Source organism: Sinocyclocheilus rhinocerous, unplaced genomic scaffold, assembly GCF_001515625.1.
Source record: "Sinocyclocheilus rhinocerous isolate Xijiao unplaced genomic scaffold, SAMN03320098_v1.1 scaffold273, whole genome shotgun sequence".
Lineage (NCBI taxonomy): Eukaryota > Metazoa > Chordata > Actinopteri > Cypriniformes > Cyprinidae > Sinocyclocheilus > Sinocyclocheilus rhinocerous.
In genome coordinates, this window is record NW_015656360.1 from 2,841,871 (window position 1) to 2,862,762 (window position 20,892).

Sequence of the window (20,892 nt, forward strand, 5' to 3'; positions counted from 1 at the left end):
ATATATATATATATATATTTATACATAGGAAGTTCAAAATAACTGAATTTATTTAAAATTGAAATCTTTTGTAACATTATTAATGTCTTTACTCTCACTTTTGAACAATTTAATGCATCCTTTCTGAACAAAAGATCTTTCTCACCAAACGTTTGAACCGGTGAAACCAGCTAGTTATTTTGAAAATACATAGTTTTATATAGGTTTATTGTTGCAATCTTAGACTGATTTGAGATAATCAGTAAGAAGATTGATAGATATTCCTGTACATGATGGATCTTGTAAGCTCAGTTAACATAGCAATGATTTTAAATTCAGAAAACAGAGAAGAAAACCAGACAATACTTGGTGCCAAAAATCTCGAAATGAAGCTGTATTACAGATCACATTGCAATTACTAACAGGAAAACACATGAGTGCCGTTCTCAAACACTGGCTGAGCTCCTCTGAATGAAGTTCAAGAGCGGTACACACCGGTGTAGGCCCTTTAAAGAGGGTTTTTCCTGTTGCTTTAACCGCTGCCTAATCATAGTCGTGACGGGCAGAACAAACATGCACAACACTTCAGAGTTCCTGCCGCCCAGCTACACAAACTGACAAACAACACTGCCGCACACATAAAAATGCGGTCAGTTTGGCGGGTGTTATTTGCCCAGTGCTGTACGTGGAGAACTGCCCGGGGCTGTACAAACAGCATTGCCCATGCTTCATTAAGCCCTTTGATAGGAGGCCAAGCAGTCTGGTATGGTGTTATCAGACATGGGAGATCATCCATCATCTTAACCATTTCATTACAGAGAATTAGAAAACATTAACTCCAAAAGCTGGGAGTCAGAACTATTTGTGGTGGATGTAAACTTCTATAGGCCAATACGATATTATTAAGTGCAACTGATTTTCATCTAGTTTGATTTGGTTTTGCTTCTGCAGAAGGGTATCCAAGTGTATATCCAAAGGGCTGTGATAAATCACAACTAGACTTGTGCCGGTATTCGGTAATGCGATATATCACGGTAATGAATATGCACGATATTGTTATCGTGGGCACTTCTAAATACCGTGAATAATTATATATTACAAATTATTCCGAATTTTGAATGCATTTTAAGAATGCTTTTCCCATCAACTGGTCAAAATGCACAACACCGCTGTATGCTGCGTGAAAGACGCAACTCACCATAATATCATAATTGGATAGTGACTGACACTGTGCCAACACCATAACATAGACCCAGCACAGAATAGAAAAGGAGAATCCTAACCACTTGCTATTTTTTGCTGACTGGGACTGTGCCCAATCAAACTTCTAAATTTGACACAAATCTGTAAGATGGTAGAAATAACTAGCTATAGCCTACATATTAGGCAGGGGCAGGCTGTGTGTCATGCATCCTCAAAAACCATAAACAAAACTACACAAGGAAAAAGAACCAGACTACAATAAAACAGTTTGCTTGCAATAAAACGTGGTTTGAGCTGACCAACAAGTTTTTGAAATGAACTATTGCTAGAAAACCATCAAAATTCAATTGTGTATGATAAACAAATCTGGTACTCAGTTGCCAATTCCAATTGCCAAAATCCTGAAGTAAAACCAGACAGTAGATCATCTCTGCTAGTCAGTGCAGAGCAGTAGTGTTGGGCGATATGCTCAATTTTCATATCGTCGTATCGTCAGCCTGTGAGATCGCCGATACACAATATTATCGTGTTAATTAATTTAATTATTTATTTACTTAGTTTCATTGCCGGAAAGTGAACCATCTCCAGCATAAGGCTAAAAGCAGCCTAATGTTTTCAATATGACTGAATTTGTATTTAACATGATAACAAATGAATAGAAACATCGTAAGTTACTAATTATAATGCTTACATTTCCACAGTTATTCAAAAAGCTGTAAAGCTGACAAGCTATGGTGTATCTCACCAGAATATGAGCCAACGGTTATTTATCTCTGCACTTCTTCAATACGAGCAGAGCATCCAATGAGCAGGGGTGGAGGATGTAAGGCAGGGGCACAGTAAGAAGAGTGGGAGTGTTATCTCTGTCTATTTAATGCAGATTTCTGTGCTGAAGCTCACTCGCTATTGACAGGGCCGCATTAAGACTGTAAGGGGCCCCTGGGCTTTACCTCTTGAGGGGCCTTCATCAACGAGAACTACAGCCTACATTCACTCAGTCTTTATAATCAAAGCTCAAGTTGTCAGCATTTTATTTTGCAGCTATAAATGTTCTGAACAACGGAACTCCGCTGTTTCATAGATGACTCATCTGAACGCCTCTGATTGGCCATTGCATTCATAACCTCAGCATAATCGTGTGTGATTGGTTATAATGCGCAACACTGTAAAAACGCACAGTCATATTTTACACTGATATCTATAAAAAAACGTGTAGCATTAAATTGTATGTGTTAATGTTGGTTAAATGCACTATGAACTAACATTAAAGAACAGAGGAAGGTAAGTTATTAAAGGTAGTAAATGTACACATTTACAAAACGTTCTGTTCACTTTGAGTTACGCCTTCACAAATATGTCAAACTGCTTGTGGATCTTTGTAACATTCTTAGTTTCCCACCCATTTATTCCCTGACTTTAATAAAAAGCACTTCTTTACTTGACGTAAAGGCGGGGAGCTAGTTCACAAGTCCGTTCACATAGTTAATCAGCAAAAGAACACGTGTAACCAAAGGAACATTACTCAGTAGATGGGAATGAGTCTCTGACAGGTTCTGCAGCTGTTTGCAAGGCAAGTAGTTTGCTGATATATGAGGTTAAAGCTTTGGGGGGGGCACTGTAAAGCTGACACGCAATGGTGTAACTCACCAGAATATGAGCCAACGGTTATTTATCTCTACACTTCTTCAATATGAGCAGAGCATCCAATGAGCAGCGGTGGAGGATGTAAAGCAGGGGCACAGTGAGAAGAGCGGGAGTGTTATCTCTGTCTATTTAACGTGGGTTTCTGTGCAGAAGCTCACTCGCTACTGAAGCATTCGAGTCGAGCTAGTTCTGAGCGTACATATAGAGCCGCGTCTCAAACAGCGCGCGCAAGCCTGAATTGCGATTCTTTCTGGGAAAATACATACAAAAGTAAAAGTATGCAATGTTATTTTACATTTGATTATTCAATTTCTGTACCCGAATACCTACAAACTCAAAAACCTAACGCATTGTTTAATTTTTATCTTTGTTCTATTCATTCATTTATTTAGGTTATTTGTGCTATTGTTTATAATTGGTTCATTTGTTCTTATTTACTGACTTGTCTTCAATTGGAATCGAGAATCGCAAAATTTAACAGGTAGGCCTATCTATAAATTTGGCATTGAAAAAACAATGATAAAACTATTTTTTTTTGTGGCAGGGCAAATCAAAATTTGAACCACTGTTGAACCTTTTTGGCCAACTGGCAAGTGTGAATCTTTAGTTGCTTCACGATTTGATTCGATTGATTATGATGCATCACAATGCACCTTCTCCTCCAATTATTTAATTAATAATAATTACCATAGTAATAATCACAATAAAGCTCTTTTTGTTATTTTACCTTTGTTAGCCTATTAAAAATAAAAACAAAGATGCAAATAAACTGTAGAGAAAATACAATATAGGTCTATAAAAAATTTTACAGTACAGAAACTGAATAATCAAATGTAAGTATAATCATTGCATAGTCTTTAGTGTATTAATTACAAAGAATAAAGCTACAAATTCATTCAGTCAAGAGGAGTAATTTCCCTCTTTTCTTTCGTTGTTTAAGTTGTAGCTATTATATAAAGATCTAAATCCCGAATCCTATTACACATTAGATTTTTCCACAACTGTTTACGAAATACCGTCTGTTTACGCGAATACTCACCAAGACAGATATGCAGATACATTTCTTAATTAAAATAGCCTATAACAAGAGTAATAAAACAGTATCCTATATTAATATGTATGATGATAGGCCTATTTAATTACATTTATGCAGAATCGTCCACATCAGCATCGCATCATAAAAATTATCATACTCCACAGCTCTAGTGTGTGATGGCTAATACTGCGAGCTCAACTATGTTAAGATGAAAAAGGAGTTTATTATTTGACTAATTATAGCCTACTGTATCTAGCTACTGCTAGCATGACCTACATTTGCCGTGATCTGCATCTTCTCTTAGCCTTGCGTTAAAATATGCCGTGAGCTTTGGATTTTTTTTTTCCAACAAATTTGACTGCATGACTTTTCACTTTATTTTTGCTGATTTTTCCCTTTTCTCTTTCATATTTGGGAGCGTTTTACTGACACTTCTCGCGCAGGACATGCAACGCCCGCACGCGCATTCAAACCAAAAGTGATAAAGTGTAATTTTAAGGTAACGGTATAAAATGCGGCTACAATATTTCCGGCATCACCGGGGGCCCCCCCTCAGCCCGGAGCCCTGAGCTTAAGCCCAGGTAAGCCCGTGCATTAATGCAGCCCTGGCTATTGACACATTCGAGTCCGATGACAAATTTTCAGCATTCTCTAAAAATGGTTTGGATAAATGAAGGTTCAACTCAGTCTCTGAACAAAAAATAAAAATTCATACTAGACTGTAAATAAAACAAATGACAAAGATGATTGAAGCATGATAATATGGACTTGAAGTAAAGAGACAAAAAGATGCAATCATTTCATTTCTTATTGTGCATGTTGTTTGTACTGTCAAAAGCTAAACAATTTGGAGAAAAAAATGTAATTGCGACAACCTAAAATGTGTTTTTTAGTACCGTCGATAAATATCGATATCGTTTTATCACCCAGGCCTAATTCTGGATAAATTGAGTTTTTTTTCTCTTTTTCTTTTCCCCAATGGAAGTTCTCTCATGATTCTGAAGAAAAAACATTAGACAACTAAACAAAGTCACATGTAATTTATGAATTAATGATTAAATGACTCACTCAAGAGCCCCGTTTCCACCGCAGGAACTTTCCCCAGGAACTAGGGACTTTGGGCCAGTACTCGGTGTGTTTCCACTGCAGGAACCAGGATCTAAATAAAGTTCCGGGTAAAAATTTGCCTCTCAGAAAGTCCCTGCTCGCGCGGTAGTACTTTTCCAAAGGTCCGGAACTTTCGGGGGCGGGCCTTGGGCACTGAACATGCTGATTGGTTGTGTTCAAGCAGTGTTGTATTTCAACCACCATATATTCACATATATTTTTTTAAAACATTACTGTTATTATGTCATGAAATATAGTTTTAAAAGTCGAGAATGTAGCTGTTTAAAACTCAAATCTGCGGTTTATTTATAAAGACAGCGCCTATTTGAAAATGTGCTTCGCCGATTTCGGAGACGTGAGCTCCACGTGATCAGCGGGCGCTCAGTGCTCCTATTTCCCGACGAGAGCAGCCTCAACTCGGCTAGTCCTTCTGATATTTTCCACTGGCTCTGATGTCTCTTTAGTGGTTAAACATACAATATATTAAATGATATATTTAGTTTCATTGTAATGTATGTACGTACCCTGAACTACATTTCTGCGGCTATTATATGTTTAAATGAAAACGAAAAGAGGCAGTGGTGTTTGATATATTTCGTCTTATTTTAAATACAGTGAGGAAACTTGCAGTAGCTAAGGCGAGCTGACTGATGTTATCAAGTACTCTGCTCTTTGCAGAATTACCGGACTTGCGTCGTCCCGTCCGTGGGAGTTCACACTCCTGAGTCTAACTCGCGAAGTCCGAACTACCGAGAATGCAAGTCCGAACTTTGCGTACTTGGTATTGAGAAACGCGCGCAGACCTACGTCACCAGACTATTTGCCTAATCTTCTCGGTACTTTAGACCGCAATGGAAACGCAGACAGCAACAGGTCTGGGGGAAAAAAAGTTCCTGGGACAAATTGGTCCAGGTAATTTCGGTGGAAAAGCGGCTAAGATGTACTTGTTTCATTACTGGATGAATCCGCGTTCTTGAACGAATCTCTTGTATGATTCAAAGACAAATGCATTTTAACAGCCCCTTTTTGCCACCTACTGGTGTAACAATGTAATTGAAAAATCTTCATTTGAAGTGTCAAATTACTTTCAAATGGTGATTTATTCTATTTTAATCGCTACCATACACATCGTACACACAGTTTATATCTGAACTATAAACTTTTATTCCTGTACTTCAGTGATTTGAATGTCACCAGACTATTTGCCTAATCTTCTCGGTACTTTAGACCGCAATGGAAACGCAGACAGCAACAGGTCTGGGGGAAAAAAAGTTCCTGGGACAAATTGGTCCAGGTAATTTCGGTGGAAAAGCGGCTAAGATGTACTTGTTTCATTACTGGATGAATCCGCGTTCTTGAACGAATCTCTTGTATGATTCAAAGACAAATGCATTTTAACAGCCCCTTTTTGCCACCTACTGGTGTAACAATGTAATTGAAAAATCTTCATTTGAAGTGTCAAATTACTTTCAAATGGTGATTTATTCTATTTTAATCGCTACCATACACATCGTACACACAGTTTATATCTGAACTATAAACTTTTATTCCTGTACTTCAGTGATTTGAATGTTTGTAAGTTAACATCGAAATAATGATACTGTGTGGCTGAAAAGACTGTGAAGCTGTTTCATTCATGACAGACAGCTGCTCTCTTTAGGTCAATGGCAGCGTGAACGCAAATTTAAATGCTCAAATCACACTGTTGTGATCGTACTCTGCATGGACGAACTAAGTGATCACAACATTGATCGCACATGTCAAAGGTTGAGGAATGAAACAGACGAATCATTGTAATTTAGGAATAGAATCATGTTGGTGTTTGAATCGTGTTCGCGATCTTTAACGATCTATTAAATTAAAGTGCAGTGTTTCCCCTGCCATTATATTAGGGGGGCGGCCCCCCTTGAAGGTCAAGTTAATTTTATTTTCTCTATAGCGCCAGATCACAACAGAAGTCTTTAAAGTTACCTTTCCTATAGAACAGGTCTATACCTTGTTCTTATATTTAACAAACTAAATAGCCTTATGTTATTTATTTACACAACGGCATGTCATTTCTGTCTCTACGTTACATGGTCGCGCACTCTGCATCGCGCACAGCAGAGTTCCGCCCCGATGCGCACACACAAGTGAGCACACTCCCACTCCCACTAGTATTTGTAAATATTAAGCCGCAAAACGACTATTTAAATATGAATTCTGCGTGTCTCTGTGTTAATGAATGGCGCAGACACACGGTTTTGTGTACTACTTGTACTGAAGCGTGCGTGATGCTTCCGGTGATATTAACGGCTGCCGTCTCACTAATGAGGACATAAATACATGAACAGTGCAGTGTTTCCCCTGCCATTATATTAGGGGGGCGGCCCCCCTTGAAGGTCAAGTTAATTTTATTTTCTCTATAGCGCCAGATCACAACAGAAGTCTTTAAAGTTACCTTTCCTATAGAACAGGTCTATACCTTGTTCTTATATTTAACAAACTAAATAGCCTTATGTTATTTATTTACACAACGGCATGTCATTTCTGTCTCTACGTTACATGGTCGCGCACTCTGCATCGCGCACAGCAGAGTTCCGCCCCGATGCGCACACACAAGTGAGCACACTCCCACTCCCACTAGTATTTGTAAATATTAAGCCGCAAAACGACTATTTAAATATGAATTCTGCGTGTCTCTGTGTTAATGAATGGCGCAGACACACGGTTTTGTGTACTACTTGTACTGAAGCGTGCGTGATGCTTCCGGTGATATTAACGGCTGCCGTCTCACTAATGAGGACATAAATACATGAACAACATCTCCAAAACAGATTCTGGAATCGGAATTGATTTTCGATTCCCAACCCTACCCCTAACACTATAAGTAGGGCTGGGTATCGTTCAAAATTTTTCGATATCGATATCGATACCGATACCTTGACTTCAATACTGGTTCCTGAACGATACTTTTTTCGATACCAATTTTATGAAATCAATTTTAACAAGATTACATTATCTAAAAAAAAAACTTTGGTTTTAAATGTCATGTAGCTTTTCAGCTGCGAAACTATTTTACTGATAAATTCGCGGTGCAGCGCTGACAAGAAGTTTCTGTTCGCGTCTCTGCGTGTCTGCACTGTGTGTGCGTCTGTGAGAGAGACTGGGAGAAAGAAAGCGTGATTTCCGTAGCCTACATAAAAAAGGTGGAAGACATGGAAATAGTTTGTCATTTTTTACCCTATTGTTTGTTATATTTATTTGCTCAATGTCTTGAGCAATGCGTAAATCCGGCCCTGTTAGACGGCAATCGGAAGTTATTACAAACACTCGATGGTGGTTTAAAGTGAGTTTTGAGTAAAAGCGGAATATAAATCTTATTTATTGTCTTATGTAGCATTATGCTACAGTTTGCATGAATGGTCACATAACACGCGCTTTCGGTCGTGTAACGTTAGTATGAACGGACATCTGCATATGATCGGAACTCCACGCAGCTCCCGCGCTACTCTATACTGGTGGTATTACAGTACCACGAGAGCTAAAGAGAGCAGACTGCTCCGTGTGCTTTCGAATCGCTCTCGCGGATGATCGATCTGCGCCGCGCCTCTAGTCGAACACACCGGCAAGTGCTGCAGGCTTATTGGCTCACTGACGCTGATGAGATTAACCCCTTAGGTATCGAAATTTGGTACCGAACGACAAGACGTTTTTCGATACTCGATGGTATCGAGGCAATTCGGTCGGTGCCTAAAAAGTATCGAACTCGATACCCAGCCCTAACTATAAGAGGTGTGTTCGGCTTGAAGTGGTGCCGTGCAGAACGATCGGTGTTATGACATCAAAGTACCGTGAGAGCTATAGAGAGCAGACACGGCTCCTTATGCTTCCGAATCGCTCTCGCGGTACTTTGATGTCATACACCGATCGATCTGCGCAGCGCTGCTACAAGCTGAACACATCTAATAACTGGAGCGCATTAGCATCAGTTGTTTGCTCAATCGCGAGTTACTGTCATTATCGTTAGTTACTACAGCCTACAGATTGCTAGTTACTATGACTTTGTCACGTAAATGCATATTACCTGGTTTCTATAATTTACAAAGCAGCTCGGTCCCCTTATTTAAATTAAGCTGCTAGAGGGTGTATCCATTCAGGTTGTCTCAATTTGACAGTTGTGAGAGATGGCAGCTTTCCCGTGAGTGGGCGTGGTTTCAGTGCCAACAGCGGACACACCCCCAGCATTTGAGAGCAAAGAATACTGCTTATTTTTTTCAAAATTTTGATACCTTATTTTATTTATATTCCCAAATGCATATTAAATAAAAAAACATAAAAAAAACAAAACAGCATTTAAAGAGACCAAAAACATTGTTATGAGCTGCACGTCTATAAATGAAGACAATGTCAGGCTTCACTTTGTAATGTAAAGTGGATGTATTTATTTAAACATAATTCGCAGCTCTTGCAATTTGTTTATCGCTATTTTGATTTTATTACATTTAATTAGTACAGTACAGACAATTCAGACTTCGCATAAGCAAGCCATCACTCTAATTGAGTGATGAACTAGACTGATTAGGGGTTGAAGAATGTGGCCTACTCGACTCATTTCCTGCCAGATTCAGAGATGACACACAGCACTCCTCCCATTCATAGCTTAGGTTTGAGTTACAGCGGCGTGAAGACTGGAGGGATATGAGAAAGACCGTATTGCACACACTCGTGTAAAGCCCTGCCATACGCACTGCTGAAACACAAGACGTCAGGCCCCCAGCACGAATGAAATATCCATGAACTTTTCCAGAGTTATCGTCCACCCTCCTTCCTGGCTCTTTGTTTCTCTTTCTTCCACTTTCCATGGCCAAATCCTCGCTCTGCACTGAAGATTAAACTGTGGGAAGCCATTTTGTAAGGTTGACCAGAACGTCAGAGGCCTTTAAAAATATATCCCCATCCAACTTTGAACAAATGAGTTGTCAGCCAAGAGGGTAAACTGGAATGCTAAACCTCCCAATGTGCATGAATAGACAAGACATTTCCTTAGGCAAAGATACAGTAGGTCAGCCACTCCGACTTCCACGGTGGATCCGCCAAGCTCCCCTAGGAAGAAGCACAATGATGGGGACAGGCAGGCAGACTTCCCCATCACTGAGTCACCAGGCGTGAAAAGGAAGGGAAACCGAAGCCATACCTTGGGGGAATGAGTGGTTAAAAGCACAATACATAGGAATGAGAGAAATGCATTCAGTCGTCAGTGACTGGAGGAGGAGGACATCCTGAATCTGATGTGTAGCGCATTAATCACAGCTCTGAGCCGACACTAAAGAGATTGCAACCTTATGGCAACAATGCCGACAGATGTCCGCCTGTTTGCGCACTTGACAGCTTGTCTGACACCATCAGAAGTACTCAGATACAACACGCAATGACGATTATTGTGCTATCAAGCAAACTTCAAACTGGGTCTGTTCTGCACTTTGAGAAAGCTAATTGGTTCCAGAGTGCACTCAATTCACACAGAGAGCACCGGCAGGAATTAGCCAAAAACAAGCTTGAAAAGAAACAGGCTATTTATATCGGTCAGTTTAGAGCAGCGGTTCCCAAACTGGGGTGCGCGCACCCCGAGGGGTGCACAGACCGACCAGCAGGGGTGCGCGAGAGAATGCTTTTGATGATCTGTGTGCATTTTTTGAAGGGGTAAGCGAAGGAGAATTTTACTTGCCAGACCGGACAACTAATCTAATCTAATTAAAACATCGAATTAGGGAAGCACCAAAATTTCAGCGAGAATGATTCTGATTTTATTACACTTGGTGTAAACGGCAATTCATAATGGATAATCAATAGTAACAAGGTCGCGGCAGTTGAGACTCACATGAGACAATCTCATGGAGAAATCGAAACAAATGAACACAACTGCACACAGAAGAAACATACTACGGTAAAAAATGTAGTTTTTATATTTATTACATAAAGCCTAGCCTAATTAATTAACATGACACGACTAAAAGAGTGCAGTTTTCCCCGAAAATCAGTATGATTATAAATTCGACATTGATTTTAAACAAGACCTCAAACGAGTAGTTAATATTAAGTGACTTAGGGCATACATTTTAGTACAATAATGTCAATGTGACTGTTTTTGCTCAATTTGTTTTAACGAAAATAGTTCCAAACAAACTTAGCAGCAGAACTGTTGTGCATCTCTGAGCAACACACAGCGTCAGCGGTGTTTCATTAGGCTACTGAATGATTCGCATTTTTGAATTAATAATTTGAGTCAATGATTCAGTGGTCCATTCATAAAGACAGGCGCTTGCTTCATTCTTGAATGAATCAGCCGTCTGAACGAATCGTTTGAATGCCTCAATGACTCACTCATTAAGTCAACTTGCTGCCACCTGCTGGCGGGTTACTTTCAAATTTAAAAGTAACTTTTTTTTTGTATTTTTTACAACTTTTCATCTTTGTAAATAAAAAAACCTGATGTAAAACACCAAGCTCACAGCATTATTTATGCTGTTGTAATTTTGCAGTGTTAATGCATTCATGCTACATTTCAGCTTCATTAAATTGTCTGTGTAAATGCATCTAAATGCCACTTCAGCTGCTTCTGTTTCTCCAGCAGTGGAAAATTTGGTTTTGTTAATATTGATTTCATTTGATTGGTAACAGCCCTATAGAGTCTTATTATATTAAGTGAAATTATTAATAAAATGTAAGAATTTGATATGAAAGATGACACATGCATTTAATAAGGTTAGGGGGAAATGCCCTTTTTATAGGCAAAAAAAAAAAGACTTGGAAATCAATTCAAATAAATTTTAATATGCAGTAACTTTAGTCATATAAAATGTAATTTTCCAGCAACAAAATTGTGGCCAGTGAAAATGCTGAGTGGCTAGTAATTTTGGAAAACCACTAGCCACAGTGGCTGGTGAGCAAAAGAGTTAATGTCAAGCCCTGTATACAGTGAATACTTGTATTTATACTTGTATTGCAGTAAAAAATGTGGTGTACGGTGGTGGGGGTGCTTGACGTGTCAAACACTAGAAAGGGGTGCACGCTGCAAAAAGTTTGGGAACCACTGGTTTAGAGAATGGCCCACAGTCAATTGTCATCTCTGTAGAGATATGAGCGATGCTTATAGCGACACTAATGAGCTAATGAGAGGACTGCTCCCACTGAAGAAACAATGGCCTACTTATGCGCCATGTCAGAGAGTGAGAAACATTATACTGAAAAGTACCTGAAAAAAATGCCTGCGTTTAGCGGTTCTTGTTTACAACAGCTGAAAGAATGTGTCCTGCAGCAGTATGTGTGTCCGGTAGTGACCTGGGGGAGGTGGCTGTGTGACACCGGGTGCTGTGCAGTAACCTAAATCCAGACGAGGCGCGTGGGAGCCGGCCAGGCTGCTGAGGGAGGCTAAAAATCACCATATGAGCTCTTCATCCTGTCTGGAGGCCCCACAGACTTACGGCACTGTACAACACAGCACTGTCTGCAGCTGACCACAATGCAGTCTCACACACACGGACACAAAGGCCTACCACGTCACACATTTTTATCAGGGAAACAGGCTGCACGATTCTGCATTTTCCAAATATTTGTAGGCATAAGGTGAATTTGTTAGGATACAAAATAGAAGTAAATAAAAGAATCTGTAAGCTTAGGTGTTTGAATCTGTCACAAAACTTCTTTCTGCTACTGTAAGCTGTGAAAATAAAAATGCACTATTAAAAAAATGGCAGTTGGTAAGATTTTTAAAATGTTTTTATAAAGTTAAAAACAGGCTGCATTTATTTGATCAAAAAATACAGAAAAAAGTTATATTGTCAAAAATTGCAGTTTAAAATAATTATTTTCAATTTTAATGTAATTTATTCCTGTGGGCAGGGATTTAAATGGGATGAATTTAGAATTAAAGGTATCTAAGAAACATCTTCTCGTGGATATGACCATAAACCGATTAGTCATTTAGGCAACCCACTGACTAGTCCATATGAAAATGCGGTTTTGCACGGACTAGTTCACTAGTCTGAACTCCCACTAGAAAGTCTTGAAAGTGGTGAGCCACATATAAACTTAATGTCCTACGTTCTGAAATACTGAAGACACTGCTTCAGTTAACAATTAACCCAGCAATAAAAATCACATAATAGAGGTCAAACGATTTGGTTGCCATTGACACTGAGTGACCAGAATACAAAGTCTCATACTAATCATTCTCACCTATGACTCTTCAGTTCAAGATTTAGTCTCTTCCATAAGGGATGAGTCTATCATAACACACAAGGTTAAATGGTGTGACTTCAGGTGCATAAACATCATAACAACATAACAAAAACCTTGAGTTCAAAAAAGTGGTTCAAAATAGGAACAAGATTGGATTAACACAAAACAATGCAAATGCTAGAGTGGTCTGAGTCATACGTGGTGAGGACAGAACGTCCATGAAACAGAACTTTAACACTGCAACATGGCTTAAACTTGCATAATATAACATGTTACAAATATGCATGTAAGAGCATGATAAATGTAATTTAGTGGTAAAATATCAAATGCATTAAATAGAGAGATTACACTACCAGTAAAAAATTAGGGGGTCAGTAAGACTTTATGTATAGAATTTATAAGAATGTATAGGGAAGGTGTATCTCTAGTGCTGTTTGTTTACCATTTCTCATTTTTCACCATTTTTAAATTAACTTTTAGCCTTTTTTTTCGCTAATTTTTAAACTGTATAATTACACAAGAACTAGAAAAATAGTTAAAATCATAAAATCAAACCATGCCAGTTTCTTCTGCAGCAGGCTTCTCTCACAGGAGAGGAATACTAGCATCTAAGCACTAAAGGCAAACAAACACACAAACTCGAGCACATTTCCTCTGTATAACAACTATCTGTTGCTTTCGTTCCCAGTGCTTTCCATCGAGTAGGGATGTTCATTTCGGTTATTTTTCCTAACCGACAACCGACGCTCGTTAAACGATTTTTAACCGTTAACCGACAAGATTATTTTAAATTAGAATTGAATTAAATTAGAAAGGATAAGTGTCTGTAACCTGTTAAAAAATACTAACATTTGTTTCCCGGGGATTAATTTTGCATGTGCAAAAAGCAGCAAACAACAGAGCACGAGGATTCACATGGTCATCATATCACATCTGTCACATGTATGTTCCTGTTGAGTTCCTGTTTTCCTTATTTGGTCCTTTGACAAATATGATGCAGAGCAACAACTCCATAAACGAAGTTATGCTCTAAAATTCAAGATATTGGGGCAAAAAATACCCCTGTATGAGTTTTTGGCTCATATTTATCTCATATGATAAGCGACATCACACGAGCAGCAAGAGCAGTAGGCTATCACACGAGTGGTGATTTTGTCCCGAATATCACAACATTAAATGTGATTTTATACAACAGTTCAGTAAATTATTTAAAGGGGTCATATGATGCTGCTAAAAAGAACATTATTTGGTGTATTTGGTGTAATGAACCACATGTGACGCAGGACTCCGCTTCGTCCACGGTGAAAGCCGATCCGGCGATCGACAGCACGAAGTTGAAGTAAGTCCTCAGCGACCAGCACGGATCAGCTCCAGGCATGACGAAGCGATATCGTCCTCTTTTGGAAGAAATTAAGAAAATGAAAGAAAAACTGTGCAACAAGCCTAGTACGCAGAGTTTCGGTTCATTTTTGTGCTGCGCGAAAGGAAACAGACGACAGAAAAAAGGTAAAGGCAAACCTTTTACAATTCCGATTATCTTTAGGACTAAAAGGAGTAATTTCTTCCACTGTTAGAAGGAAAAAAATTCAAGTGATTGCGCACACAGTTAAGCATTGCTACCGTGACAATGCAGCCTGTTCATTATCATAATAAAATACAGTCAGTCAAACATATGGAAAAAAAACTATGTAGTAAAATCAAAATTCTTACGGTCGGTTAACTGGTTAAAATGAACATCCCTACCATCGAGGCATTTATTTACACAGGATGGGTGACAGCCTGGCTCTGATCAATAGTGTCAGTTTACAGTGCTGCAGACAGCCCGAACAAACAGTATCCCCCAACAAACCCACAGCTGGACTTCACATATCATGCACAGGAGTGTCTGAGAGGCCACATGCTCCAGATACCTACACAACCATAAACATGAAAAAAAGCTTTGGCACCCACTATTTAATGCGCATTTGCATTGCGGTGCATTTCTGAAAATACACATTCTTCTTGTAAACGTATAATTATTAACGGATTTGCATTATTTAGCCCAAACATAATGTTGAAGAGGGTAAACAAGTATTTGAGTAGGCCTCAAATTTCCTAATCGGTGCAATGCTATTTGTGAAGCGTCAAGATAGAATACAAAAACAGTGAGCATCAATCTAACATGCAAAACTGAATTGTTAGACCACTAATATTTTGAGAACAAAGCAAATATACTACCAAAACATGATAATGGAGTTTAACTGGACATCCAGGGCTACCATTGTATAATAATATCAGAAAATGCAACCTATATATTTGCCAGAAAACATCAAGCACAATGACAATTCCTGAGCAAAATATAAACCTTCGTCCCCCTAATCAAGTTAAATGCATTGTATAATCTGTTTAAAACAGGACTTACAAAGATCTAACATTTGATAATGAGTAATTATTCAACACTATGTATTTTGATTGGATTAATGACGACCCCGGGCTGGACTCCGCTTCGTCCACGGTGAAAGCCGATCCGGCGATTCACAGCACAAAGTTGATGTATTTCCTCAGCGACCAGCACGGATCAGCTCTAGGCTACTACAGTTCAGTTAGTGGATCAGGAGGCGCTGGCTCATGACTGGCTGATGTGTGACTGAGTGGAGGCGGGGTTAATTTGCGTATTCATAGATCCACGTATAGTAAATGAGGCAAGGGTGTAGAGTTACATTCAAGCTATTTTAAGGAATGAGAAAATTATTTTCACAAGAAAAAACATTTAAATATGTCATTTTGACGATCAAAGATGAGTTTTAAAGGATACAATTTTTGACTACAGGGGGACTTTAAACACAGCTGTTTTGCAGTAACAAGCAAATGGTTTGAAGCCTGAATGGTCATGGCCTTAAAGTTTATTATCCCCGTATGTGAGCGTATTTGTAACAGCAACAGTGAAAGAAGAACTTATAATAGAAGCAGAATACAAATCAAGGACTCTGTAATGTTTTGCATTCTTATACGGTTGCATCCAGACTCCCTTATTCATTAACACAACAATAAAAACCAAACAGCCCAACTAATCCACAAAAATACCTTCAGGGTGAAGAACAGTTGAAAACATGTGAAGTCAAGTGCTTTCTCAGGGCACTACCAGTAAAGACCTTTCCAAGTAATGAGGAACCAACAATGAGAAAAATAAGAAACTTGCATTTTTCTCCTGATTACTCTGTAACCATGATAACTTCTGAGCAAGCTAAAAAAACAGCAAGGAGGTGCATGCTTCAGAGATGACATTTACAGAATTCTGCCCCTTTTGACCCCTCTAATGAAATTACAGAAAAGGTATAATCAGGTCACAAATGTCATTAATCTCAATAATCTGACAATTCAGTTGGACATGAAGAAATTAGAAATATTCAGACCATACAAAGTCATTTAGGTGGGGAAAAAAACACATTTGAATAGGTTTGTTTTTATTGTTGTGGTCTAATAATTGTTTAGCTATTATTGTGTCAAAAACAGTAAAACACAATAATTTGGTTCTACATATCAATTACTGAAGAACAGTAACAACACAACATAATCTGTATTATTACTGTGCAAAAAAGCTTTATTACTCAATCATGAAAAAAATGATCACAGAAGCCACATCCTACTTCCTGTTGTGTGAAACATGAAAAGACGGACATAGCACTGCAGCAGGGAAAAGCACTGCAAATTACACCATTAACAGATACAAACACACAATTAAAAAACTATTAAACATCAAGAACTTCAACAAAGTCAAATGAATTTGCGAAAATAATCAAAATTTGGGAAAATATAAAAAAATAATAAATAATATCAAACATAACACTGTACTAAAAAATTTACTTAATGTACTTGTTTCAGTGAGGAGGAATTTAGAAAAACTGACCATACAGAATGCAATCTTCTTTTTTTTTTTTGAGGAACTTGATTGGGTCACTCTATTGTCCTCCTCAGGCACATTAACTTATTGTCTACGACCCCTCGCTGATAAGGTCACAAAAAGCATACTGCCGTCAAAGCCTCCTAGACACTATAGTGTGAAGGTGTTGATTGTCAACACTTATCAGATGGCATGAAGCCATAACACAAAACTACCAGGAATCTGTGTAAAAAGGTCATGCAAGTTGACTACAAACAATTTTTTTTATCATTATTGTCAAAAGATCACGTTTTTAGACAAACACATGGAATTGGGTACAAGAACCAGTTCTTTTGCCGATACTGAAATAATCTGACTCACACAACGTATTGTACTGAACCTCATGAACCAATAATAGTTACTGTTACTCGTGAGACTTAACTTTGTGTAGTTATTACCTTGTTTTGCATATGCTGTTATGAAGTTAAACATACATGAATTTGTGTTAATATGTTACCACATTATTGTTTGTTTTTTTAAGCATTCCTACATAGTATAAGCCAATTTTGAAGGACGGCACCTATGTCAGTAAAGAGGCTGTGAAATGTCATTAAAAATGTATGTAAACATCTTTTGCGAGAATAGCATTACATGTAGCCTATTCATCAATATATATCTGTTCTGCTGAAATTATCTAATTTGGCAACACACTATTGAAGGCAGTAGGCTAGCTGCAATATGAACTGCATTTCAATTTTCCGAAATGAATTATTTCTAAAAAAGTACTAAAGCAATCATTAAAAGGATAGTCCACCCAAAATGAGGGCGAGTCAATGATGACAGAATGCATGTTGTTTCACACCTGTATGACTACAGTGAAAGACAAATTAAGATATTTTGAAGAACTTTGCGAACCAAACAACATTTCTCAAAATATCTTCTTTTATGTTTCACAAAAGAAATAAAGTGTTGGAGCAACATGAGGGTGACTAAATGAACTATCCAGCAGAATCGTTAAAGAACCAGAATCATTAAGAGGAATCATTCAATTCCTTATGATTCCCACATCCGCTGATATGTTTAGGTAGCTACTGTCCATAAACAAGATTCGATGCAGTGGTTGCCAAAAACTGCCGTTCTCACTAATTTAGATCAAGTAAATTATATCAATTGGAAAGCGATTATGTGAAACAACTCAAAACCTACCAGCAAACAAGACGCTGAGAATAACACTGAAAAATGCTGCATCTACTGATGACTATCATACAGATAAAAATCTTGCAAGCTTTGGTAACCCAAATCCTCCGGACTTAAACGCCCTGTGAGACTAAACAGTGAAACAGCCATTGAAGAGATTCAACACTCATTGTTTCATGAGACAGACATTCCTTGTCCAATTAGAATTCCTTTCATGGGCCCAGGGGGGAAAGCAGCACAGCTGGAGGTGCTGGGTTTGTCTGTGGACCGACAGCTCTCCACCTCTGCTGTGGACATCTCTTCCACAAACAAACTCAAGTGGCCACAGAGGAGATGTTGTGAGACACAAATGCATCTGTGTAAAATAAAGACCGGCTCATTCAGAGCTCTCTTATTTGTGTGGGAACAAAATGTCTTTATATGGTGTCGTCACTGCCTTCATCAAAGCTGTAAATAGTAGTGTTGAGTTTGACATCAAAATAATTCTGCCAGACAAAAACGGGGCCATGGGAGATGTAAAACAACCCATTACATCCAATTAAATGTCAAACTTTCTTACATTAAAATTACAAAATGCCCATGTAATCCACTAGTGGCATACATCAACTGTTAACAGGAAAAAGAGGAAAAGCAGTAACACTACAATATGGTTAACATGAAATAGAGTTAAAATTAACTAACCAAGTAAAATACTTGTAATGCATTTATTAATCTGAGTTCATATTAATTTCAACATTTACTAATTCATTATTAAAATCAAAACTTCTATCTGTTAATATGATTTAATGGACCTGAGCTAACATGAACATTGAACAGTATTTTAACTGACAAACATTAACAAAGAATAATAAATACTGTAACAAATGTGTTACTCCATGTTAGGTAATGTTAATTAATGCATTAACTAAAGGGGCCCTGTTGCATAGTGTTACCAAAAAACGCAATAAAACAGAATGCTTTTAACCTTGCCCCTGCTGAGTCTATAATACCATACAAAGCATATAACCTCATAATTTTGCATTTACTAATCTTTCTATTCCATAAACACTGATATGTCAGCAGCAGATCTGGTTTAAAGAGACCAGTCCTCCAGGGCACTGTCACTATCTCTCTGATGATATCAATGAGATCAGTATGCATCAATCATACCCTGTTCATTTCCGAGAAGCGATTTCAAAAGAGTAGGGAAAAATATTCTCCCCAAGAAACCCCCAACAGTCGATTGTGAAAGAGTACGTTATATTAGCATATAAAGACCAAGCACTGTAAACCTTTGTTAACTTGCTTCAGTGATCAAATCTATTAAGAAATACACAACACAAAACTTTAATGAATAGTCTGCAACACATGGTAGTCTTGATGTCTTAATACATAACGGAGACACAGACATCCAGATGAGGGGAACCGAGAAAACAGCTGCCTCTGCTTCATCCGGTTAATGCTCAGCTGATTTATGACTAATTCAACATAAACCATGCAGAGGGAGCGGCTCTCGGCTGATAACGTTCACATAAGTGAAAATAAAGCAAGTCCACTGACTATTGTACTGTTTATAGAGACGCTGATGAAAAGAAAGACTGCTTTTCGTGTTAGCATGCGTTTAGCATGAAGAGCCAGGCTGCTGCAATTCGCCCCAGCGGCAGAAGCTAGCAGGATAGTCGCTTAGCCTTCCATATACACATTAGCGACAAATACACAGCGATGATAACGTGACTAAAAGTATAAAATGATCATTAACCCAGTAATTATACAATTAAAACGATAATGGAGATTATTTGTTGGTGTTTTACCTGTCAGACGGATTTTGATGCTTGACCCGTTCCTTCGAGTCCCAGGATTCGACATCACTCCCACAAAATAACCAACGAACTTTCTCCAGGATAAACCCAAGGCGCTCGCTTCAAGCGGATATAAAAACGTATAAAAACGCGCTACGCTGATATGTGGGCTGTGCATGTGTTTCTAGGCGATAGAACGGTATTATTTCCGTCTGGCAAATCCCCTGTAGCTTTCAGACTTAACAACACAGGCTAACATTTTTTTTAGCTCAACGGCGTTCTGACATCACGTTAGTACAGCTGTACGTGCACGTACTCGCGGCTGGGCGTGAGCGCGCTCTTCCGCCTGGCGATGCCAGTGCATTTGTGGTAACCTATGATCTGGAAGGACATTAATCATCTGCGTTGACATGCTGTCCAAAGCTGAATTACTTTATGAAAAATTGTACTATGTTGGCTGTTTTTCAGCGATGTCATCGAGAGTATTTTAATTAATATTTTACAGTGTAATGAATATATTATAAGACAGACAGACAGATTAGATAGATAGATAGATAGATAGATAATTTAAAAGGTACACAATTTAAACAAACTGAATAGAATATAAGATTAAGGACACTGTGCATAAATTAAATCACATTTGAATTAATGTGATGTCTAGGAAATCCGGGACAAATAAGTAGTCATGTTGTCATTTTGCAGCTTCCTGTAATATTTTACGTGAATAGATTAGCATTTGGTTGAGATTGTTTTGGGTTGTAATAAATTACCAGATGAAGAGTGCAGATGATTTACATTAAATTTACATTATTCTGATTACATTAATTGTGGCTCGATAACTGTCGTGTGGTAGAAGCAAATAAGGTTAG

The 20,892-nt window shown here is 38.3% G+C and overlaps 1 protein-coding gene across 3 annotated transcripts in view; it reads right to left on the minus strand.

Moving 5' to 3' along the window:
- Positions 1-20,295, minus strand: part of LOC107720062 (E3 ubiquitin-protein ligase SMURF1-like) — a 48,783-nt gene extending 28,488 nt beyond the window's left edge. For all 3 annotated transcript variants that reach the window (XM_016527665.1, XM_016527663.1, XM_016527662.1), the window contains exon 1: positions 20,036-20,295. In XM_016527665.1, the coding sequence (XP_016383151.1) occupies positions 20,036-20,201 (166 nt within the window). In that variant the 5' untranslated portion in view covers positions 20,202-20,295. The remainder of the gene's footprint in view (positions 1-20,035) is intronic.
- Positions 20,296-20,892: the final 597 nt, after the last annotated feature.